This window comes from Schistocerca nitens, chromosome 12, assembly GCF_023898315.1.
Source record: "Schistocerca nitens isolate TAMUIC-IGC-003100 chromosome 12, iqSchNite1.1, whole genome shotgun sequence".
NCBI lineage: Eukaryota > Metazoa > Arthropoda > Insecta > Orthoptera > Acrididae > Schistocerca > Schistocerca nitens.
The window spans coordinates 133,684,510-133,711,216 of NC_064625.1; the positions used below are offsets into that span (position 1 = coordinate 133,684,510).

Below are 26,707 nucleotides of genomic sequence, written 5' to 3' on the forward strand. Positions count from 1 at the left end.
GGAATGAACAGTCTAATGAGTACACAGTATGGTTTGAGAGTAAATCGGAGAAAGACGAAGGTAATGAGAAGTAGTAGAAATGAGAACAGCGAGAAACTTAACATCAGGATTGATAGTCACGAAGTCAATGAAGTTAAGGAATTCTGCTACCTAGGCAGTAAAATAACCAATGACGGACGGAGCAAGGAGGACACCAAAAGCAGACTCGCTATGGCAGAAAAGGCATTTCTGGCCAAGAGAAGTCTATTAATATAAAATACCGGCCTTAATTTGAGGAAGAAATTTCTGAGGATGTACGTCCGGAGTACAGCATAGTGTGGTAGTGAAACATGGACTGTGGGAAAACCGGAACAGAAGAAAATCGAAGCATTTGAGATGTGGTGCTATAGACGAATGTTGAAAATTAGGTGGACTGATAAGGTAAGGAATGAGGAGGTTCTACGCAGAATCGGAGAGGAAAGGAATATGTGGAAAACACTGATAAGGAGAAGGGACAGGATGATAGGACCTGATAAGACATGAGGGGATGACTTCCATGGTACTAGAGGGAGCTGTAGAGAGGCAAAAACTGTAGAGGAAGACAGAGATTGGAATACGTCAAGCAAATAATTGAGGACGTAGGTTACAAGTGCTACTCTGAGATGAAGAGGTTAGCACAGAAAAGGAATTCGTGACGGGCCGCATCAAACCAGTCAGTAGACTGATGACCAAAAAATAAAAAAATAAAAATGTCCATAAACAAATAACAGTACACTTCCCGAAGGAAACGTGACCGTGACAGCGGGTTCTTACTACATGCCCATTCTGCATCATTCCGCACGATCTGTGAGAATGCTTAGGATATCGTAGTAACGAATCTGAATCCCTTGAAAGAAAACCATTGGGTATCTTTTAAATATTAATCAGAATATTTGAGGCTATTTTCGTGGCCGTTATTATGTGGCAAATTAGATATAGGTCTAAGGAAAAGGCTTGGCAAATGTTTTGTCTGGAGTGTGGCACTGTATGGGGCAGACACATGGACACTAAGACGAGAGGATGAAAAAAGGTTAGAAGCATTTGAGATGTGGATGTGGAGGAGAATGGAGAGAATAAGTTGGTTGGAAAGAGTGAGCAATGAAAGAGGATGGTGAGAGAAGATGTCTGCTGAAGGTTGTTGGGACATTCATTGAGAAGAGAGTTCTTGCTAGCAGATGCTTTGGAAGGATTGGTTTGTGGGAGAAGACTGAGAGGAAGAAGGATATACAATATGATAGACGACATAAAGGGAGGAGGAAACTGTGCAGACCTGAATAGGATGGCAGAAGACCGGACAGCCTGGAGAACTACCAGGTTAAAACCTGCCTTTTGGCAGAACACTGATGATAATGATTTTCGTTCTGTCGTTGCAACTACAAGAAAATGCGTGTTTTTTTTCACCAGTCGCGTTTCTCTTTATTAAGGTAAGGCAACATCACTGATCTGCAATTAAAGATATTTATAATCTGACTTGTTTTCAAGATCGTAAAACTGTTCGTTAACAATGCGTTGCTTTTAACTTAAGGTGATTTCCGTTTGGGCGAGAAACGGAACATAAATCACCGTAAGTGAAACGCAACATACCGTTAACGAACCGTATTTCGATCTTCAAAACAAATCAAATTATAAATATCTTTAATTACAGACCACTGACGATATTTTACCTCAATTAAGTGAAACGCGTCTGATGAAAAAACACGAATTTTCTTGTAGTTGCTTCGACAGAACTAAAGTACCCTCAGTAACTGTAAAGCAGTTACAATATGGCCACGGAAATGAAGAAACTGATCAGAATATATCCCTGAATGAGCACTACACTTTCCTGTACGAATCGATTTAATTCTGATGCTAATTGTGTCGTAATATTTCATATTACTTTCTCCGGAATCGAAAATTCAGTAGTAGCTACTGCCAAAAATACATCTGTTATACAAAAAAGTCTTTGTGGGGTACATCGACTTCATCGTAAGGCTTCTCACATAAAATTGAAGTTACATTGCATTAATAATGTTAAAAATGGTCCGTTCACGGACTAACGCAGCGACCGAGAGAGTGCCGTGCTCTATTGCAGCTGTATCAACAGTTTTCATATTATACAGGGTGTAAATTTTAAGTTGACAAACCAGAATAACTCGAAAAATAAGCTTCCCACGAAAGAATGTGTAGAATCCAAAGTTGATTATTTACGAGGGGGACATCTGCTGGTGCTAAAATTAGCCCGCCACCCCAGGTCGCTGGGGGTGGGGCAGGAGGCAACTTTAAAATTTCAAGTGGGAACCCCGATTTTTTATTGCAGAATCTGATTCTACATAACAAAATTATCTTAAACATTTGTTTTCATTCTTGGTAGTTGGCGGCGTAATTCAAGAAAATCCATGTTCCCATTTTTGCGTGGAAAATGGTTACGGATAAATAAAAAGTACCTAAGTTAGTAAGTATGATGTTTGGTTAGTTAGTTAGCTAGTCAGATGATTTGTTTGATAATTAAAAGTTGTGTGGCCTCATGACCACTAAACAAACAAAACTTATCCGAATCTGCGTAAAAAAATAAAACTTTGGGTCAACATTTGTAAAACTAATTCCTCTCTCTCAAATCCCACCCTATGGGGAGTGAGAGAGAGTTTTAGTTTCAGCGAATCAAAATTTACGAAGTAAATAAGTATTTTTTATCCGTCGGTAACCATTTTCCACGCAAAAATGAGAACGTGGATTTTCTTGAATTACAGCGCGAACTACCAAGAATCAAAACAAATATTTAAGACAAAATGCACGTAGTTTTTTTACGTAGAATCTGATTCTGCATTAAAAATGGGGGTTCTCATTTGAAATTTTAAAGTTGCCTTCCGGCGCACCACCAGGGAGCTGGGGTAGCGAGCTAATTTTAGCACCAGCAGATGTTCCCCTCGAAAATAATCAACTTTGGATTCTGAACAATTTTTCGTGTCCAGCTTATTTTTCGAGTTATTCTGGTTTGTCAACTTAAAATTTATACCCTGTATATTGGTCGAATAATTTCGTTAGTTTGCTGTACGCTCAGGAAACGAAACCAGCTCCTCAAATATATGACAAAATAAAATTGAATATTGTAACAAGATGTATTTCAAAAATTAAAGATGTCCTCAGTATGACGGTTGATTTTGCCATCTGTGTGCCTTACTGGGTCTGTTACAGTAGCAGGGTGACAAGTTATGGAAATGTATGAAATTAAATCGCCGTAACTGCTGAACGGTTTGCGTTAGGACTTCCAAACTGCCGCGGGGCATGATGGGAATTAGTATGCTCTGTATGTTTTGGTTTAGCGACAAAGCCCACTTTCATTTGGATGGATTCGTCAATAAGCAAAATTGGTGCATTTGGTGGACTGAGAATCCGCATTTCGATATCGCGAAGTTCCTTCACCCTCAAAGAGTGACTGTGTGGTGGGCAACGTCCAGTCACGGAATAATAAGTGCGATATGGTATGTGAACGTTTTGGAAGATCATTTCATCCCCATTATTCGAAATGACGTAGGCTTTCTCGGGATAGTTTGAGTCCATCTTCAGACGTCTGAATTTTCAGTTTCTTGAGAATCTCCTTGGCACTCCCCATTGGTCAGGCAATCCTGTGGCCACAGTGTTTCAGGAACCGGCTTCTAGGAATTTTGCTACACAGATGCGCCAAAGAAACTGGTATAGGCAAGCGTATTCAAATACAGAGGCATGTAAACACGCATAATACGGCGTAGCGGTCGGCAACACCTAAATAAGACAACAAGGATCTGGGGGAGTTGTTAGATCGGTTACTGCTGCTACAATGGCAGGTTATCAAGATTTAAGTGAGTTTCAACGTGGTCGGCGCACGAGCGATGGGACACAGCATCTCCGAGGTCGCGATGAACTACGAATTTTCCCGTACGACCATTTCACGAGTGTACCGTGAATATCAGGAGTCCGGTAAAACATCGAATCTCCGACATCGCTGCGGCCAGAAAAAGATCCTGCAAGAACGGGACCAACGACGACTGAAGAAAATCGTTCAACGTGACAGAAGTGAAACCTTTCACAAATTGCTGCAGAATTCAGTGCTGGGGCATCAACAATTCTCTGTGTGTGAACCATTCAGTGCAATCTTCGTACTTCCATAGTTGAAATGGAGGACAGTGGGACGTCAGCTGATATAAATTTATATTAAAAATTAAGAAATTCCTCCAGCTGTGTTTAAGGTGTCGATTTTATTTTGGCAACTAGTTTCAACGTTGTAACAACTTCATCTTCAGGCCCCATCATCGATATGGGCTTTCGGAGCCGAAGTCCCACTCGTGTACCCTTGATGACTGCCCGACACAAAGTTTTACGCCTTGTCTTAGCCCCTCAACATGAACACTGGACTGTCGTTTACTAGTCGGACGAGGCTCGTTTCAAATGGACGTGTACGGGTGTAGAGATAAGCTCATGAATCCACGGAGTCTTTATGCCAGCAGGCGACTGTTCAAGCTTGTGGAGGCTCTGTAACGGTGTGGGGCATGTGCAGTGGGAATGATATCGGACCCCTGATACATCCAGATACGACTCTGACCCGTGACACATACCCTAAGCATCCTGTCTGATCAGCTGCATCCATTCCTTTGTGCATTCCGACGGACTTGGGCAATTCCAGCAGGACAATGCTACACCCCACACGTCCAGAATTACTACAGAGTAGCTCCAGGAACACCCTTCTGACTTGACACACTTACGCTGGCCACCAAACTCCCATGAACATTATTGAGCATAATTGGGATTGCTTCCAACGTGCTGTTCAGATCTGCACCACCTCGTACTTTTACGGATTTATGTACAGTCCCGCAGGATTCATGGTGTGAGTTCCCTCCAGCACTACTTCACACATTAGCCCACTCCATGCCACGTCGTGTTGCGACTGTTATGTCTGCTCGCGGGGGCCCTACACAATATGAGTCAGGTGTACCAGTTTCTTTGAGCCTTCAGTGTATAACCCCCTACGTATCACTCCCTTAGAGATCGTTTTTTAGTATTAGATTAAATTAATTACAGCACGCACAGAGGCGTTTAAGCGATTCTTCCTGCCCTCCGTACGCGAATGAAACGGGGTGACGCACTAGTAACTGCTACAATGAAAAATTCTGTCTCGTGCACCTCACACCGGTTTTTCAGAGCAAGTAGGAACCCTTACATCGCATGCCAAGTACTTGAAGCTGTTCACTTACGCTGTCCTTCATTCCGAGCTGCCATATTTGATGTCGGTACCACACAACACTCTTTCATACGAGGTGTGGCTAGAAAAAAACCGGACTAGTACTGGTGAAACAATAAAACGAATGCAATAAGGCTGAAAGTCGCGTGGCCTGTCACGTGACTCTCGCTCCGCCTACTGCTCGAGTTTCATCTGCCTCCTGCACTCAGTCTGCCCGTGGCGTCTGTTTTAAGTAGTTGACGTTTTGTCTGTGCGCCGGAAAATGTTGAGTGTACAGAAAGAACAGCGTGTTAACATCAAATTTTGTTTCAAACTAGGAAAATCTGCAAGTGAAACGTTTGTAATGTTACAACAAGTGTACGGCGATGATTGTTTATCGCGAACACAAGTGTTTGAGTGGTTTAAACGATTTAAAGATGGCCGCGAAGACACCAGTGATGACACTCGCACTGGCAGACCATTGTCAGCAAAAACTGATGCGAACATTGAAAAAATCGGTAAACTTGTTCGACAAGATCGCCGTTTAACAATCAGAGCAGTGTCTGAGTTAACAGGAGTTGACAAGGAAAGTGTCGAACAAGTTTACCGATTTTTTCAATTTTTGCATCAGTTTTTGCTGACAATGGTCTGCCAGTGCGAGTGTCATCACTGGTGTCTTCGCGGCCATCTTTAAATCGTTTAAACCACTCAAACACTTGTGTTCGCGATAAACAATCATCGCCGTACACTTGTTGTAACATTACAAACGTTTCACTTGCAGATTTTCCTAGTTTGAAACAAAATTTGATGTTAACACGCTGTTCTTTCTGTACACTCAACATTTTCCGACGCACAGACAAAACGTCAACTTCTTAAAACAGACGCCACGGGCAGACTGAGTGCAGGAGGCAGATGAAACTCGAGCAGTAGGCGGAGCGAGAGTCCCGTGACAGGCCACGCGACTTTCAGCCTTATTGCATTCGTTTTATTGTTTCACCAGTACTAGTCCGGTTTTTTTCTAGCCACACCTCGTATCCTCCATAATCTGACAAAGAGCGCTGATTCAGGACAGGCGTGCTGGTATATCCGTGCTGGTGAAAGTGTGTCACATATAACGGCGGTTCTAACGGCCTATAACGCAGGCCGAGATATCTCTGAATAGACGATATGGAAGCCACGCACGTTTGAAGACGAGTTAGAAACTTGAGTTTCACGACACAGCCTGGAACATACATTACTAAGGTCTTACTGCGTTCGTTATGGCGAACCAGATCAATTACTTGAATGTATGGGGTCTTAAAGAATATAGGCATGAATTCCTCTTCATCTCAGAGTGGCACTTGCCTCCTGTTTCCTCAATTATTTTTTGGATTTATGCCAGTCTTCTCCAACGTCTTTTGCGCTATGCCAAAGTCTGATAACCTTGAGCCGGCCGAAGTGGCCGAGCGGTTCTAGGCGCTTCACTCCGGAACCGCGCTGCTGCTGCGGTCGCAGGTTCGAATCCTGCCACTGGCATGGATGTGTGTGATGTCTTTAGGTTAGTTAGGTTTAAGTAGTCTAGGGGACTGATGACCTCAGATGTTAAGTCCCATAGTGCTCAGAGCCATTTGAAACCATTTTTTAAACAAAGTGCCAGGGATGGCAGCAACAAGATTAAGATACCTTTTTTTTTTAATTGACAATCTCGGTAATCGTATATTTTCTTACATAAATATAAGTTTTTCTTGACAAGGAGAGAGAGAGAGAGAGGGAGATAGAGGGGGAGAGAGAAAGAGAGAGAGAAACCAGGCTTTTCCTATGTCTGTCCAATGACCACTTCTAGTATTTCATGAGACTTCTAATTTCTGTCTGCAAAGACGTTTTGTAAAATTTGGTGTGGTTTAGTCACTGGTTTAGCATTGTGTTGTAACTGAAAGCTTTAGCATTGCTTTCTTTGTCTCCGTAAAGCATGAGCCAGTGAAATATTTTTCGTTCTCAGCGTATTGCATTCTGTTATTAAAGGCTGATTTGCTTCTCTCACAATCAGTAATGTTTATTCTTTCTCAAGTTTTTTTAAGTTCCATCCTTGATACGACCGTTTTTATGTTTCTGTGTTTCGGTACACTTATGCCTTCTGTAGTGACAATGAAGGTAGTTTGTTAAGCACACATTCGTTTACGTGTTTCACGAACATTCCTACTACCATTTCTTTGTGAAACGCTGTGGCATAGAGGGTGGAACAGTAGTACAAGCAGCTTTAATGACGTCAAACGTAGGCACCGTAGTCGTCTCTGAGAGCTTATTTCGAGTGAAGTTCAATATCACCCTTTCGAAAAATGTATGCTACACAAGGTAGCATTTGTAATGTTTATTAGGTTCTCCGTGCCCCTTTATAGTACAATGTAGGTTTTATACTCTATGCGTATTTACTTTGTAAATATTTAAGCCTTACTTTTCATCTTCTATTACATTATATATGTTTTCAGAACTAATTGAAAAAGTTAATGAACACAGGCCAAAGCAATGAATTAAAATTTGTACCAAGGTTGAGATTCGAACCGAGGACTCGTGCTCACGAGGCTTATGTGCTAACCACTGTGGCACCGTCATACAGTGGCTAGCGTACTACATCTCCCTCCCTAATACAAACTCCACGTCTCAACCAGTCCTGATGTTACCCTTCTTTACTCAAATCAGTATTGCAAAGGTTCTACCGACACTGGAATAGCACCTTAGCATTGAATAACATGTTGGAGAGCATTTGCAATACTGATACAAGCTAAGAAGGATAGCATCAAGATGGGCTCCTGCGTGTATTGGGGTTTGCATTGAGAATGGAGAAATATTAGGGTCATCCGTGCGGCTGTGTTAGCCGCACTGTCAGAATAACGCAGTGATCAGCATATGTGTCTAGTGAGGGGCAGACCCGTGTGTGAATGTCAGCCTTAGTGCGAGTCTGAATTCGTTATTTAAGTCTGTATTATTATCATTGATAAAGCTGAGATTTAATATATCTCTGGAGCATACAATTTATCTGATTAGCTGTTGTTATTGTTGTGGTCTTCAGTCCAGAGACTGGTTAGATGTAGCTCTCCATGCTACTCTATCCTGTGCAAGCTTCTTCATCTCCCAGTACCTACTGCAACCTACATCCTTCTGAATCTGTTTCGTGTATTATCTCTTGGACTTTCTCTACGATTTTTATCCTCCATGCTGCTCTCCATTATTTAACTGGTGATACCTTGATGCCTCAGAATATGTCCGACAAATCGATCCCTTCTTCTGGTCAAGTTGTACCTCAAATTTCTCTTCTTCCCAGTTCTATTCAATACCTCCTCATTAGTTATGTGATCTACCCATCTAATTTTCAGCATTCTTCTGTAGCACCACATTTCGAAAGCTTCTATTCTCTTCTCGTCTAAACTATTTATCGTCCACGTTTCACTTCCATACATGGCTACACTCCATACAAAGTGCTCTGTCAAACTCTTCACGCAGTATCATATCTCCAATTTCATCTTCATATACATTCTCTTCCATTTTCATAATACTGTCCTCAAGATCACAGACCCTCTATATAGTCATTTCAACTTTCTGCTTTCCCTTTTTTGCTTAGAACTGGGTTTCCATCTGAGGTCTTGATATTCGTGCAAGTGGTTCTCTTTTCTACAAAGGTCTATTTAATTTTCATGTAGTCAGTATCTATCTTACCCATAGTGATATACGCCTCTACGTCCTTATATTTGTCCTCTAGCCAACCCTGCTTAGCCATTTTGACCACGTGTCGATCTCATGTTTGAGATGTTTGTTTTCCTTTTTGCCTGCGTCATTTACTGCATTTTTCTATTTTCTCCTTTTATCAATTAAATTCAATATCCCTTCTGTTACCCAAGGATTTCGACTAGCCCTCGTCTTTTTACCTACTTGATCCTCTGCTGCCTTCACTATTTCATCTCTCAGAGCTACCCATTCTTCTTCTACTTTATTGCTTTCCACCATTCTTGTCAATCTTTCCCTAATGCTCTCCCTGAAACTCTCTACAACCTCTGGCTCTGTCAGTTTATCCAGGTCCCATCTCCTTAAATTCCCACCTTTTTGCAATTTCTTCATTTTTAATCTGCAGGTCATAACCAATAGATTGTGGTCAGAGTCCACATCTTCCCCTGGACATGTCTTACAGTTTAAAACCTGGTTCCTAAATCTCCTGTTTAACTGGCCTAATTTAAAGACCAAACAGAGGAGTGGACTCAGTGAACATTTTAATTCATGAAATTATAGTGATAATGTCTTCTGTAGAGCTCAATCCATTGATCACATGTTTCCAGAACTCTGGGAAACTAGCTTTACTTAAAAGAATATAGTTTCCACATACAGCACTATTAATGTCAAACAGAATGAAGAAGCCAGTCCTGACAAAACTCTACCATCTGGTGAGCAAGTGTATGAGACAGGTGAAAGTCCCTCAGACTTCAAGAAGAATATAATAATTTTAATCCCAAAGAAAGCAGGTGTTGACAGATGTGAAAATTATCGAACTATCAGTTTAATAAGACACAGCTGTAAAATACTAACGCGAATTCTTTACAGACGAATGGAAAAACAGGTAGAAACCGACCTCAGGGAAGATCAGTTTGGAACGCGTGAGGCAATACTGACCTTACGCCTCATCTTAGAAGAAAGATTAAGGAAAGGCAAACCTACGTTTCTAGCATTTGTAGTCTTAGAGGAAGCTTTTGACAATGTTGATTGGAGTACTCTCTTTCACATTCTAAAGGTGGCAGGGGTAAAATACAGGGAGCGAAAGGCTATTTACAATTTGTACAGAAAGCGGATGGCAGTTATAAGAGTCGAGGGACATGAAATGGAAGCAGTGGTTGGGAAGGGAGTGAGACAGGGTTGTAACTTATCCCCGATGCTATTCAATCTGTATATTGAGCAAGCAGTAAAGGAAATAAAAGAAAAATTTGGAGTAGGTATTAAAATCGATGGAGAAGAAATGAAAACTTTGAGGTTCGCCGATGAGATCGTAATTCTGTCAGAGACAGCGAAGGACTTGGAAGAGCAGTTGAACGGAATGGACAGTGTCTTGAAAGGAGGATATAAGATGCAAATCAACAAAAGCAAAACGAGGATAATGGAATGTAGTCGAATTAAGTCTGGTGATGCTGCGGGAATTAGATTAGGAAATGAGACACTTAAAGTAGTAAAGGAGTTTTGCTATTTGGGGAGCAAAATAACTGATGATGGTCGAAGTAGAGAGGATATAAAATGTAGACTGACAATGGCAAGGAAAACGTTTCTGGAGAAGGGAAATTTGTTAACATCGAGTATTGATTTAAGTGTCAGGAAGTCGTTTCTGAAAGTATTTGTATGGAGTGTTGCCATGTATGGAAGTGAAACATGGACGATGAATAGACAAGAACAGAATAGAAGCTTTCGAAATGTGGTGCTACAGAAGAATGCTGAAGATTGGATGGGTAGATCACATAACTAAAGAGGAGGTATTGAATAGAATTGGGGAGGAGCTTATGGCGCAACTTGACTAGAAGAAAAGATCGGGTGGTAGGACATGTTCTGAGGCATCAAGGGATCACAAATTTAGCATTGGAGGGCAGCGTGGAGGGTAAAAATCGTAGAGGGAGACCAAGAGATGAATCACTAAGCAGATTCAGAAGGATGTAGGCTGCAGTGGGTACTGGGAGATGAAGAAGCTTGCACAGGATGGAGTAGCATGGAGAGCTGCATCAAACCAGTCTCAGGACTGAAGACCACAACAATAACAGAATGAAGTAACGTCAAAAGCAACAGCGCAAAACTTACTCCGTTCAAGATGTAAGAGAGCGCACGGGCTGAGTGGAACTTCTCGGCAGTGACATAATGCACAGATCAGAGGAGAATATCCGTTCTGCGCCCACATGTCCATATACACCCCACCCTGAGTGGTGCCGTCGAGCCACGCTGGACGAGGATAGGCCCTCAGTGCCCCATGGTGTGTTCGCAGAGAGAAGCCACTAGAGTACAGCTGCCCTGACCGTGATGTCGTGCTGCTGCGACTGTGGTGACGACCCGGTGCGGCCGGGGGCCGTGGTGCACGCGCCGCCCCAGCACGAGCCGGGCGCGTGGGCGGCGCCGCCCATAGCGCCCCAGGCCCCCCACCAGTACCCGGGGACCCCCCAGCACGACGCTGGCGGGTGGGCGCCGCCGCCCATGGCGATGCCGATGCCGATGCCGGCCGAGGTCCCCCAGCTTTTCCCGGCTGCCCCCGTGGTAGACGTGCAGCCCACCCCGTGCCCGCCGCCCACCTTCCCACAACCACAACCTGCAGCGGTCGTCTACCCGTCCGTGCCCCTCGATGACGATGACGATAACGACTCCGGTGCGTACCGACAACACACCCTTATCGTGTCGCTTTCACTAACCCGTCAAAACAACTCCACTAATTTACTGTGGCTACTAACAGACTGCTCAGTGTTGACTCCAGTGTGTACCAGCGTACCTTTTGGAGCTGCTCTTCTTTTTTGTGTCAAAACAGCTGTACAGATCTACTGTGCCTTCTAATAAATCAATATTAAATATTAAATCATATTAAGTAGTAGATGAATATGAGAGAAATGGGAGATAAACGAAAAGACAATGAAAGATACTATGAGATACATTTGTTGGAAGATAGGTGTAAATAGTGCAAAAATGGTAGCGCGTCCAGGGAGTGGGTAACATGACAGTAGATAAATAAAATGCAGGGGAAACAGAAAGAGCAGATTAGGTTCATAAATATCCTTAACACATTAGTGAGAGAAATGAAGTAGATATGAAAAGATGGAAGGATATGAAGGAGACAGTAGGAATGTGAACTACTGGATGACTGAAGAGAAGAGAAGAGAAGGGAAGAAAAGAGAAGAGAAGAGAAGAGATAAGAAATGGAGAAGTAAAAGCTTTTTAGACCTTTCTGATACCTAACAAGTCAAAACAGCTGTACAGATGTACTGTGCCTTCTAACAGATCAGTTTTAAATTATATTAAGTAGCAGATGAATATGAGAGGAGATAAACGAAAAGACAGTAAGGGAAACTATGAGATACACTTATTTGAAGATAGATGTGCTTGTTTTTGACATATGGCAGGGCGTCCAGGGAGTGGGTAACATGACAGTGGATAAATAAAATGCAGGAGAAACAGAAAGAGCAGATTAGGTGCATAAATGTGCTTAACACATTAGTGACAGAAATGAAGTAGATATGAAGAGATGGAAGGATATGAAGGAGAGGGTAGAAATGTGAACTACTGGATGACTGAAGAGAAGAGATAAGAAATGGAGAAGGAAATGCTTTTTAGAGCATTCTGATACCTGGCGAGTCAAAACAGCTGTACAGATGTACTGTGCCTTCTAACAAATCAGTATTAAATCATATTAAGTAGCAGATGAATATGAGAGAGGTGGGAGACAAACGAAAAGACAATGAAGGAAACTATGAGATTCACTTATTTGAAGATAGGTGTGCTTAGTGTAGCATATGGCAGGTCATCCAGGGAGTAACATGACAGTGGATGAATGAAATGCAGACGAAACAGAAAGAGCAGATGAGGTCCATAAATGTGATTAACACATTAGTGAGAGTGTTAAATGAAGTAGATATGAACAGATGGAAGGATATGAAGGAAAGAGTACGAATGTGAACTACTGGATGACTGAAGAAAGAGAAGAGAAGAGAAGCGAAGAGAAGAGATAAGAATTGGAGAAGGAAATGCTTTTTCATCAACTGCGATATGGTCGTGTATACAAACAGTGATCCAATACTGCCAAATGTTTTTTATTCCAGTCTTTGATCACAGTATCAATTCTTTAGAAGATGACCGGTTTCAGTTCGTAATGACCATCCTAAGATCTTAGGACATGGTACAAAAATGATCTTAGGATGGTCATTACGGACTGGAACCGGTTATCGTCTAAAGAATTGATGTTGTGATCAGAGACTGGAAAAAAAAAACATTTCAAATGCTTTTTAGAGCATTCTGTTACCTAGCGAGTCAAAACAGCTGTACAGATGTACTGTTCCTTCTAACAAATCAGTGTTAAATCATATAAATTAAGTAACAGATGATTTGAGAGAAGCGCCAGATAAACGAAAAGGCAGGAAAGTAAACTATGAGGTACACTTATTTGAAGATACGTGTGGTTGGTGTAATATATGACAGGGCGTCCAGGGAGTGGGTAACATGACAGTGGATAAATAAAATGCAGGGGAAACAGAAAGTGCAGATGATCTGAGAGAAGTGGAAGACGAACAAAAAGAGAGAATAGTAAACTATGAGATACGCTTATGAAAAGATATGTATGGTTAGTGTCAGTGCAGGGCATCCAGGGAGTTGGTAACAAGACAGTGGATAATTAAAATGCAGGGGAAACGGAAAGTGCAGATCAGGTTCATAAATGTGTTTAACACATTAATGAGAGTGTCAAATGAATCAGAGATGAAGAGATGGAAGGATATGAAGGAGATAGTGGGAATGTGAACTACTGGATGACTGAAGACAGGGAAGAGATAAGAAATGGAGAAGTAAATGCTTCTTAGAGCATTCACTTAAGTTTTCACACAACAGTACCCCACTTTCCCCTGTATTGTCTGTATTTCTTTCCTCCATTTCTCTTTTTCTTCACTTGTTCCTGGATATCTTAACGTTCTGTCTCTGTCGGCTCTGCTGATCATTTGCATCAACTGTACCTGCCTGCAGAATGTCATTATCTGGTGGGTCTTCGGAAGGATTGCATTTCTGTGCTGTTCCTCTTAACCTATAAAAATTCAGAGCTATAAGCTTCACATCCTCCAGATATCTCAGAAAAATTTCACGAAATATTGAAAAAATTGAAATACGTAGATAGTTTATAGTATGCATTCGTTAACACTTTCATGCATACCCTAAATACAAATATACACTCAGTACAGGGCTACTGTTCATAAGGTTTTCGAGATACGAATATAACTACGGCTGATGCTGTATGAGAAACCAATGCAAGCAATTTATAGCATCACGTCAGCAATGTTAAATGACATGCCTGCCGTCACACTTTCACGTAAATGCACGTGAACTATGGCAACTAACACAATTTGGCATTGTTTACTTGCTTAACGAAATATGCACATTTACCTGATTAATAACATCATCCTACGATTCGTACAGATCTTTCCTGGAAAGCATTTCCTTGACACGACCACAGCACATGTAACGACTACACGAAGCCATGTTTGTCGCACTTATCACTGTTTACTTACACACATCCTGCTAAAGTCACCAGTAACTAGAATCAGAATTTCGAGACAGAGCTGCTATCCTTCAGATTATTGTAGAGTTTTCAACTAACGGGACTGAAGCACATCACTTACTGTGTTTTGCATGTAATAACTAAATTTGCAGTCGACTGTCGCTTACTGTTGTTTAGTGCTGAGGTTTTCATGTACAGGGTGATCAGAAACATCCGAAACACTTGTAAGAGTGTTGCAGGGTGGGTTGTTGCTTTTTTATTTCTGCGACGAACAGTCTTCCCACAAACGTGTCACAAATTTTGTGGTCTGATGTTTTCAGCATAGTCTTACTTCAATACTAAGTGATTTACACCTGTCTGCCATCTACTGTTTTGCTTTGGCATATCCTCACTTCAGCACCTAACATTAGGCATTAATGGCTTGCTCGTGGCACATGTGCTTGGCAGTTACTGACGAACCTAACAACATATGACTGGTAATGGCCATGATTATTAGTCTCCAAATTATGAAAATACTGATGTAATGTGGTTTCAGTATACAGTCCTCAGTCACTGGTATATTTGTATTTTTATATGTCTGTGTCTATGTATTTGTGTGTATATGTAATTATGTATGTGTATGTATATATGTGTGTAATGTAGTATACACATGTTGGTATACATTTAATTATTGTTTATTGTGTGTGTGTGTGTGTGTGTGTATGGATGTATGTGTATGTATCTCCATTTATTTATGTATGTATATGTATAAAAATTGGAAGATTAATGTAAATTTAACAAACAAGATGAAACCATATTTTTCCATTCTTTATGTTTTCTATCTGAAGTGTGCACCTATACCACCGAACGTTTTCCTGAAACCACTCTTCTCTTTAAGGGAGAAAATTTGCAATTGTATACACAGCATCATTTAATTTTCGTCTTGCACACTCCACAGTCTCACAGAAGGCCATCTGATCCCAAGAGTCGGTCAGTTTCAGCTAGTCAGTGATACACTACAACAGAAAGATTGTGAACTCAACTTCCGTGCAAAACCACAGCCTTACACTCCTGCATACTTTAGTAAGAGGAAGGGAGTCGTTGATTAGCAACCGACCAAAGCACCACCATTTTCGCAAACACTTAGGATGTCCACAAGTTGTGATAGTGGTGCAGTATCAATATTTACTAAATGCTTTACCTAGTGTTAGTACAGAGAACTAAGCATTTGCATAGGTACTAATTCTTTTATATTTACCTTCATAACCTTTATTATTTGTATTTTTATTATTATTTGTGGTGTGCCTCATTATATCTGACTGTTAGCGAAATTTCCAATTTTTTTCTTTCTTCCTTTACAATATTCGTGGTTACCTCTTTTTCAGTCAAGTCTTATTTTGCTGGCTGATGTTCCGACCAAATTTGTAACTCCTCTTTATTTTGAATTCAGTTTATCTCTTTAACACTGAGTTTTCATTGACAAGGTAAAATTTGAATTTTGCTAATTCTGTTCTTATTCATTATGCATTCATGACAATGCAATCGTTTTCCATCTTCTATTACTTCTATATTAATGCTAATTTCTTTCACGCATTCATTAATTTCCGTTTATCAGTTGTAACCTTTTATAATCAAGGCAAGTTACAAGTTTTCTTCTTGAGTTTGTTATTTATTCGTGATGGCTGCGTCTAATTAAGCAAGTGTTAGAGGCATAGGGCAAGGGAAGAGTTCATTTGGTCAGACTGTGTCTTCTGTCATATATCGCCTCTATCACCGCCTCTTTCACCTTTTTATGTTGTTTGCATATGTGGAAAATATCAGGTGTCTCCGATAAACTGGATGTTGACCTCTAACTGGCAGTACCTCTAGCAGTATCAGCCTTAACGTTGAGAATCATTATGCAATCCACCTATATGTGTGACCCCAATATTTTAATGAAAGAGCACAAATAATATATAAGATTCTGCAAATTGGAAGATTTATTTTACTTCTTTCTTATTCAAATTTAATTGACGGATGTTCATTCTAAAATGGGCTTGAACAGTTTCCTCTTCAAGTTTTCAATCTTATCTCTAACTTACTAGACGTAATAGATACCGTATTTCCAGTCATGTGAAGTGCTTTTGTTATGACAACTATGTTCTAATACTGAAGTTTTCCTTTTTATAATTTCTTTAAATTTGAAAAATGGAAAGTATTATGTTGCAGACAATGAAGGGAGCATAATTATACACAGAGCAGTTCCAACAGTGGCAACACTAATGCTCTTAGGGGCGCAAGTACTTAAGCTCAGTTGCACATGAGCAATATTAGCAAGGATTTTGAGCTACGAATTTTGAAAATATGAACATTCCTACAGTTTCTATTAATTATGGGCTTCTTCACGTGCATCGTGACGCGGTTCTTTATATCCACATATACAAAGATTGTGGAAGCACTTTTTTTGCTAATTCCTTTATAGTTGTATTTTATTGTATTGTATGTTAACTGGGGGCCTAGAAACGACGGAGAGGCTCCGTCCCCGCCGCAGCCGTAGTGGTCCACAACCCCACGACGACTACCGAAGTCCACTTCACCCCCCGCCGCTCCACACCGAACCCAGGGTTATTGTGCGGTTCGGCCCCCGGTGGACCCCCCAGGGAACGTCTCACACCAGACTAGTGTAACGCCTATGTTTGCGTGGTAGAGTAATGGTGCTGAACTTGTTTGCGCAGCAATCGCCGACATAGTGTAACTGAGGCGGAATAAGGGGAACCAGCCCGTATTCGCCGAGGCAGAGGGAAAACCGCCTAAAAACCATCCACAGACTGACCGGTTCACCGGACCTCGACACAAATCCGCCGGGCGGATTCGTGCCGGGGACCAGGCGCTCCTTCCCTCCTTTATAGTTACTAAAGATTAAAACGATTGAAGTACCAGCTCCTTCGCACATACACTTTTTAGTTTTCGTTTTTTCAGGCAGTTTATTGCAGACTGTACCAACATGCTTCGTTTTAGCGTGACACCCAGTTCATTCGTAGTTTATGCCCACTAGAATGAGATCACAGCTGTATTTTGACCTAGTCTTTGGCTAATGAATAATACTATAATGATTCTGAGAACTCTTAACAATGATAGCTATAAAGCGATTTAAGTTTTCAGTAATGTGTGGTGCCAAGCCACATAACAGAACACTTAAAACAGTTGTTTCCTTTTCAAAGAAATCATAACGAGATGAGGGTTTTACAGACACAGATATCTTTGGGTCACAGCTTAATTAAATAATGATATTAATTGGTTCAAATGGCTCTGAGCACTATGGGACTTAACATCTATGGTCATCAGTCCCCTAGAACTTAGAACTACTTAAACCTAACTAACCTAAGGACATCACACAACACCCAGCCATCACGAGGCAGAGAAAATCCCTGACCCCGCCGGGAATCGAACCCGGGAACCCGGGCGTGGGAAGCGAGAACGCTACCGCACGACCACGAGATGCGGGCAATGATATTAATTATTTTATTGTAAATAACATCAGTAATGGTGATCGTAGAAGAGGAAGAATGATCAGCGTGTATCTAGTGCCATCTGATTAACAGAACTGCCTAGGAATACCTAATCAAATTGCGTGCATAATGAATATCTTCTCAGATATGCGACTCGATTTGCGATCTGGTGTCAGGAAAGTCAGAGTACCTAACAACAGAAGTAAACTCATCAAGTGAAACCGAAATTATGTTTGACTTTCACGAAGGAAGTGTGATACTAACCTTGGTCTTGCTGACCTTTAGAAAGAACTAGCTGAGAAACCCGGCATTGCCCAGGTACTCTTTTGCCAATTTTCTGTTAGAAACGGAAACAAAACATTAACAGTGTTTGCGGCGTAATATCGAGAAAAGTTTATTTCCATGTAATGGTGAAAATATCTATGCAGTTATGAAAGAAGTACTCTAAAGAAATATGCGTAATGTACAGATGTATAAGTACAGTTGCATCGCATGTCTACACGCGATTTTGTACAGGGTGTTTCAAAAATGACCGGTATATTTGAAACGGCAATAAAAACTAAACGAGCAGCGATAGAAATACACCGTTTGTTGCAATATGCTTGCGACAACAGTACATTTTCAGGCGGACAAACTTTCGAAATTACAGTAGTTACAATTTTCAACAACAGATGGCGCTGCAAGTGATGTGAAAGATATAGACGACAACGCAGTCTGTGGGTGCGCCATTCTGTACGTCGTCTTTCTGCTGTAAGCGTGTGCTGTTCACAACGTGCAAGTGTGCTGTAGACAACATGGTTTATTCCTTAGAACAGAGGATTTTTCTGGTGTTGGTATTCCACCGCCTAGAACACAGTGTTGTTGCAACAAGACGAAGTTTTCAACGGAGGTTTAATGTAACCAACGGACCGAAAAGCGATACAATAAAGGATCTGTTTGAAAAATTTCAACGGAGTGGGAACGTGACGGATGAACGTGCCGGAAAGGTAGGGCGACCGCGTACGGCAACCACAGAGGGCAACGCGCAGCTAGTGCAGCAGATGATCCAACAGCGGGTTTCCGTTCGCCGTGTTGCAGCTGCGGTCCACCCCTCAGCGCCGCTACCATTGATGCACGAGAGACATTCGCTAACGATATAGTGCACAGGATTGATGACGGCGATATGCATGTGGGCAGCATTTGGTTTACTGACGAAACTTATTTTTACCTGGACGGCTTCGTCAATAAACAGAACTGGCGCATATGGGGAACTGAAAAGCCCCATGTTGCAGTCCCATCGTCCCTGCATCCTCAAAAAGTACTGGTCTGGGCCGCCATTTCTTCCAAAGGAATCATTGGCCCATTTTTCAGATCCGAAACGATTACTGCATCACGCTATCTGGACATTCTTCGTGAATTTGTGGCGGTACAAACTGCCTTAGACGACACTGCGAACACCTCGTGGTTTATGCAAGATGGTGCCCGGCCACATCGCACGGCCGACGTCTTTAATTTCCTGAATGAATATTTCGATGATCGTGTGATTGCTTTGGGCTATCCGAAACATACAGGATGCGGCGTGGATTGGCCTCCCTATTCGCCAGACATGAACCCCTGTGACTTCTTTCTGTGGGGACACTTGAAAGACCAGGTGTACCGCCAGAATCCAGAAACAATTGAACAGCTGAAGCAGTATATCTCATCTACATGTGAAGCCATTCCGCCAGACACGTTGTCAAAGGTTTCGGGTAATTTCATTCAGATACTACGCCATATTATTGCTACGCATGGTGGATATGTGGAAAATATCGTACTATAGAGTTTCCCAGACCGCAGCGCCATCTGTTGTTGAAAATTGTAACTACTGTAATTTCGAAAGTTTGTCTGCCTGAAAATGTACTGTTGTCCCAAGCATATTGTAACAAACGGTGTATTTCTATCGCTGCTCGTTTAGTTTTTATTGCCGTTTCAAATATACCGGTAATTTTTTAAACACCCTGTAAATGCCTCTATGGCAGCGAATCACCATAGCTATATAGACGGCTAAATTTTCGCCTACAGCGGACCACGCTCCGCATTTTAAATCTGTGAAAATCGCTGGCAGGGTTCAGGGATTTCCTTAAGCTGACTCGATTCTAGAACTGCCTTACTACTAAAGAATGAATGTATTAAAACTTCATGCATGATGCGGCATTTTTTCACGCATCTCAATGTTTATGACGTCATATCTTTTGAACCACGATAAATAGATGGTATATACCCCAACGACGATTATGTGGTTGAAAGCCGTCCAGTGGTTTAGGAGGAGATGTGGAACACACACACATACATACATACGTACATATTCAGACACATACACATATACAGGGTGGTCCATTCATAGTGACCGGACCAAATATCGCACGAAATAAGCGTCAAACGAAAAAACTACACAGAACGAAACCGATCTAACTTGAAGGGGGAAACCAGATGGTGCTATAGTTGCCCCGCTAGATGGGGCTGCTATAAGTCAAAGGGATATCAACTGCGTTTTTTTTTAAACAGAAACCTCCATTTTTATTACATATTCGTGTAATACGTAAAGAAATATGAATGTTTTAGTTGGACCACTTTTTTCGCTTTATGATAGATGGCGCTGTAATAGCCACAACCGTATATGTACGTGGTATTACGAACATTTCGCCAATGCGGACGGTATTTGCTTCGTGATACATTACCCGTGTTAAAAGGGACCGTTTACCAATTGCGGAAAAGGTCGATATCGTGTTCATGTATGGCTATTGTGATCAAAATGACCAACGGGCGTGTGCTATGTATGCTGCTTGCTATCCTTGACGACATCATCCAAGTGTCTGGACCGTTCGCCGGGTAGTTAACTTATTTAAGGAAACAGGAAGTGTTCAGCCACATGTGAAACGTCAACCACGACCTGCAACAAATTATGATGACCAAGAAGGTGTTTCAGCGGCTAATCCGCACATCAGTAGCAGACAAATTGTGTGAGAATCGGGAATCTCAAAAACGTCGGTGTTGAGAATGCTACATCAACATCGATTGTCCCACATTTCTATGCACCAGGAATTGCATGGCGACGACTTTGTACAAGAGAAATTATGGGACGATTACAGGTTTTTTGCACGCGTTCCATTTAGCGACGAAGCGTCATTCACCAACAGCGGTAACGTAAACCGGCATAATATGCAGTATTGGCCAACGGAAAATCCACGATGGCAGCGGCTAGTGAAACATCAGCGACCTTGGCGGGTTAATGTATGGTGCGGCATTATGGGAGGAAGGATAATTGGCCCCCGTTTTATCGATGGCAATCTAAATGGTGCAATGTATGCTGATTTCTTACGAAATGTTCTACCTATTTTTCTACATGATGTTTCACTGCATGACAGAATGGCGATGTACTTCCAACATGACGGATGTCCGGCACATAGCTCGCGTGCAGTTGAAGCGGTATTGAATAGCATATTTCATGACAGGTGGATTGGTCCTCGAAACACCATACCGTTGCCCGCACGTTCACCGGATCTCACGTCCCCGGAATTCTTTCTGTGGGGAAAGATGAAGGATATTTCCTATCGTTATCCACCGACAACGTCTGACAACATGCGTCAGCGCATTGTCAATGCATTTGCGAACATTACGGTAGGCGAACTACTCGCTGTTGAGAGGAATATCGTTACACGTATTACCAAATGCATTGAGGTTGACGGACATTATTTTGAGCATTTGTTGCATTAATGTGGTATTTACATGCGTTCTCGGAAATCAGGTTCACAAAGGTACATGTATTACATTGGAACAACCGAAATAAAATGTTCAAACGTACCTGTGTTCTGTATTTTAATTTAAAAAACCTACCTGTTACCAACCGTTCGTCTAAAATTGTGAACCATATGTTTGTGACTATTACAGCGCCATCTATCACAAAGCGAAAGAAGTGGTCCAACTAAAACATTCATATTTCTTTACGTACTAAACGAATATGTAATAAAAATGGGGGGTCCTACTTAAAAAAATCGCATTTGATATGGGTTTGACCTATGGCAGCGCCATCTAGCGGGCAAACCATAGCGCCATCTGGTTTCCCCCTTCAAGCTAAACGAGTTTCGCTCTTTGTAGTTTTTTCGTTTGACGCTTACTTCGTGATATATTTGGCCCGGTGACTATCAATGGATCACCGTGTACAGGCTACCTGGTCTGGTAATAACACTAGACAAGAGCAACACTAATGCGGTCTGGCGACAGTTCTATCTCTGCAATCATACCCGTCTATGATGTTTATGTGTACGAATTTACGTAGTTATCCGATCTTGTATTCCGGCCGGTTGACTTTCTTATAAACCTAAAAAACTCTGCTAGAACAGGCCATGAAGATCCAATGGTACCGACCGGCTGCCGTGTCATCCTCAGTTCACAGGCGTCACCGGATGTTGATACGGAGGGGCGTGTGGTCAGCACACCGATCTCCCGGCCGTTTGTCAGTTTACGAGACCGGAGCCGCTACTTCTCAGTCAAGTACCTCCTCAGTTTGCCTCACAAGGGCTGAATACACCCTGCTTGCCAACAGCGCTCGCCAGACCGGATGGTCACCCATCCAAGCGCTAGCGCAGCCTAACATCGCTTAACTTCGGTGATCGGACGGGAACTGTTTGACTTTCTTATACGGCAGTTTATATCTGAAGCGAATGGAGATGGCCGGTGTACAGGTATTTAAGAAATGACTAAGGTCTGCTCGTTGAGGAGGGTCGAAGTGGGGGTACATAGTGCACACAGAAACAAGGGTGGATAAGCTGTTCACAAACGACACACACAACATTGTGCATCTAATGTCTACGAGGTGCGGCTAGAAAAAAACCGGACTGATGCTGGAAAAAAACATTTATTTACAATTATTTACAATTTCATGTTATCTCCTTCAATGTACTCTCCTCCTCGGTCTCTACACCGCTCCATACGAATTTTCCACTGTTCATAGCAATGCTGCAGATCATTTTCGGTAAGTCCATACATTACTTCCGTCGCTTTTTCTTTTACTGCTTCAACAGTCTCAAATCTGGTTCCTTTCAAAGCTGACTTGACTTTAGGGAAAAGAAAAAAGTCACAGGGGGCCAAATCAGGTGAGTAGGGTGGATGATCTAAGATGGGAATGTTGTGTTTTGCCAAAAACCTCTTCACTGACAACGCACTGTGAGCTGGGGCATTGTCTTGGTGAAGGATCCATGACTTTTTTCTCCACAAATCGTTCCGTTTTCTCCGTACTCGCTCGCGTAGGGTAGCCAGGACGCTAATGTAGTAATGCTGATTCACTGTTTGTCCCTCTGATACCCAATCAATGTGCACAATCCCTTTGATGTCAAAAAAAAAAAAAAACAATCATCATTGCCTTGAATTTCGATTTTGACATTCGTGCTTTTTTTGTCGTGGAGAACCAGGAGTTTTCCAATGCATCGATTGGCGTTTAGTTTCGGGATCGTAAGTAAAAAACCACGATTCATCGCAAGTAATAACATTTTGTAAGAAGGTGAGATCACTTTCAATGTTTTCCAGGATGTCAGAACAAATCATTCTTCGGCGTTCCTTCTGTTCAATTGTGAGACACTTTGGAACCATTTTTGAACACACTTTGTTCATGTTGAAACTTTCATGAAGAATCTGCCTAACACTTTCCTTGTCAACTCCTGTTAACTCAGACACTGCTCTGATTGTTAAACGGCGATCTTGTCGAACAAGTTTACCGATTTTTTCAATGTTTGCATCAGTTTTTGCTGACAATGGTCTGCCAGTGCGAGTGTCATCACTGGTGTCTTCGCGACCATCTTTAAATCGTTTAAACCAATCAAACACTTGTGTTCGCGATAAACAATCATCGCCGTACACTTGTTGTAACATTACAAACGTTTCACTTGCAGATTTTCCTAGTTTGAAACAAAATTTGATGTTAACACGCTGTTCTTTCTGTACACTCAACATTTTCCGACGCACAGACAAAACGTCAACTACTTAAAACAGACGCCACGGGCAGACTGAGTGCAGGAGGCAGATGAAACTCGAGCAGTAGGCGGAGCGAGAGTCACGTGACAGGCCACGCGACTTTCAGCCTTATTGCATTCGTTTTATTGTTTCACCAGTACTAGTCCGGTTTTTTTCTAGCCACACCTCGTATGTGGCTGTGCAGTAGAAAATTTCACGAAACCCGCCACTGCGCCATATGGCCTACTCCGTCTGCAGCGGGACACACTACTCTTGAGCAAGATAGACGGTTTGTTGCGAAACACTGTCGCTTAATCCGCTAATGTCTCTCTTATCGCCGTTTTAAGACCTGCAGTAACACGAGGGGCGAGACTAGTGTGAGAGACATAATGAGTACAAGAGCTGTGAACCCATATCGAGGCGAGAGAATGTGTTTCCAGAAGATCTACATCTCTACATCTACGTTATTACTCTGCTATATACAATAAAGTGTCTGGCATAGGGTTCAATGAACCACCAAGCCGTCTCTCTACCGTTCCACTCTCGAACTGCGCGCGGGAAAAACGAGAACTTAAATTTTTCTGTGCTACCCTGTTACTCTTATTTTATCGAGATGATCATTTCTCCCTATGTAGGTGAGTGCCAAAGGAATGTTTTCGACTTCGGGGGAGATAACTGGTGATTGAAATTTCATGAGAAGATCCCGTCGCAACGAAAAACACCTTTGTTTTAATGATTGTCACTCCAACTCACGGATCATGTCTATGGCACTATTTCTCCTACTTCGTGATAATGCAAAACGAGCCTCTCTTCTTTGAACTTTATCGATGTCATCCGTCATTGCCACCTGATGCGGATCCCACACCGCACAGCAATACTCCAGAACAGGGCGGACAAGCGTGGTCTCTCTTTAGTAGACCTGTTGCACCTTCTAAGTGTTCTTCCAGTGAATCGCTGTCTTTGGTTTACTCTACCCACAACATTTTCTACGTGATCGTTTCAATTGACGTTATTTGTAACTGTAAGCTCTAAGTATTTAGTTGCATTTACAGCCTTCAGATTTGTGTGACTTATTGCGGAATCGAAATTAACCGATTTCTTTTACTACTCATGTGATTAACTTACACTTTTCTTTATTTAGGGTCAATTGTCCCTTTTGGCATCATACTGATATCTAAATCATTTTCCAATTCGTTTTGGCATCTGATGACTTTACAAGACGGTAAATGACAGCATCGTCTGCAAACAATTTAAGAGGGCTACTCTGTCTCAACGTCGTTAATATAGATCATTAACAATAGATGGCTTATAACGCTTCCTTGGGGACGCTGGATATTTCTTCTATTTTACTGGATGACTTTCCGTCTATTAGTACGAACTGTGACCTTCCTGACAGGAAATCACGAATCCAGTCGCACAGCAGAGGCGATATTCCATAGGCACGCAGTTGGGTTAGATGATGCTTGTGAAGAACAGTGTCGAAAGCATTCTGGAAATCTAAAAATATGCATCCAATTTGACATCCTCTGTCGACAGTACTCATTACTTCATCAGATCGATTTGTAGCTAAAATGTTGTTTGTGAATTGGTTCCAGAGCGTAATTTTGTTGCATGAGTGGTCCTAAATCTGTTATTATTCCAGTGGTAAGAGAAATGTAGGTCCATCTTACTCGTACACTGTGGTTGTAGTAATTTTCAGTCTGTGACTCGTTCGACGAGTCCTGTGCCAATCTCTGTATAACTAGTCCAACCAACATCCTGTTAAAGCTGCTTATTGTACTGAAATCCTGACCTTCCTCTAAAATTTTAACCCATCCTCGACTTCCCCATACTCCATTACCCCACCACACTTCCCTCCATTACTAACATCCTAACGACGTGTTGCGTCTACTTCTAGATTATTTTTATCAAGTTCCTTCCCGTGTTTTATCAGTGAAAACTTCAGAATTTCAAGCGATATATTCTGTCCTAGATTGTCAAAAACGCTTCCTAAAATGGTTGAAGTGGCTAAGAGCACTAAGGGACTTAACACCTGAAGTCATCAGTCCCCTAGAACTTAGAAATAATTAAACCTAACTAACCAAAGGACATCACACACATCCATGCCCGAGGCAGGATTCGAACCTGCGACCGTAGCGGTCGCGCGGTTCCAGACTGAAGCGCGTAGAACCGCTCGGCCACACCGGCCGGCAAAACGCTTCCTAAACCTACATGTCCCATTAATGATAGTCTGCCTTTCTTCACCATTCTGTGGTAGGGTCCATATCTGCTCGTGTGATCCTATATTTCCTCAGAATCGAATCATCTCCCAACGCTGCTTCAGCCGGTTTTGACATGTTTCTTTAAAGATGGCACAAATATCGGGTGACTGGGCTAGGAATACACAAAAACATTTGTTTATACACTCCTGGAAATTGAAATAAGAACACCGTGAATTCATTGTCCCAGGAAGGGGAAACTTTATTGACACATTCCTGGGGTCAGATACATCACATGATCACACTGACAGAACCACAGGCACATAGACACAGGCAACAGAGCATGCACAATGTCGGCACTAGTACAGTGTATATCCACCTTTCGCAGCAATGCAGGCTGCTATTCTCCCATGGAGACGATCGTAGAGATGCTGGATGTAGTCCTGTGGAACGGCTTGCCATGCCATTTCCACCTGGCGCCTCAGTTGGACCAGCGTTCGTGCTGGACGTGCAGACCGCGTGAGACGACGCTTCATCCAGTCTCAAACATGCTCAATGGGGGACAGATCCGGAGATCTTGCTGGCCAGGGTAGTTGACTTACACCTTCTAGAGCACGTTGGGTGGCACGGGATACATGCGGACGTGCATTGT

General features: G+C 42.1%; 1 protein-coding gene across 2 annotated transcripts in view; it reads left to right on the plus strand.

The window, feature by feature from the left end:
* Positions 1-26,707, plus strand: part of LOC126215100 (natterin-3-like) — a 130,241-nt gene that overhangs the window by 44,126 nt on the left and 59,408 nt on the right. The window contains exon 1 of one of the 2 annotated variants that reach the window (XM_049941749.1): positions 11,189-11,543. The exons of the other annotated variant lie outside the window; for it this stretch is intronic. Within the exon in view, the coding sequence (XP_049797706.1) occupies positions 11,204-11,543 (340 nt within the window). The 5' untranslated portion in view covers positions 11,189-11,203. Of the gene's footprint in view, positions 1-11,188; positions 11,544-26,707 lie in introns of those variants that run through there. 2 annotated transcript variants of the gene reach the window in all.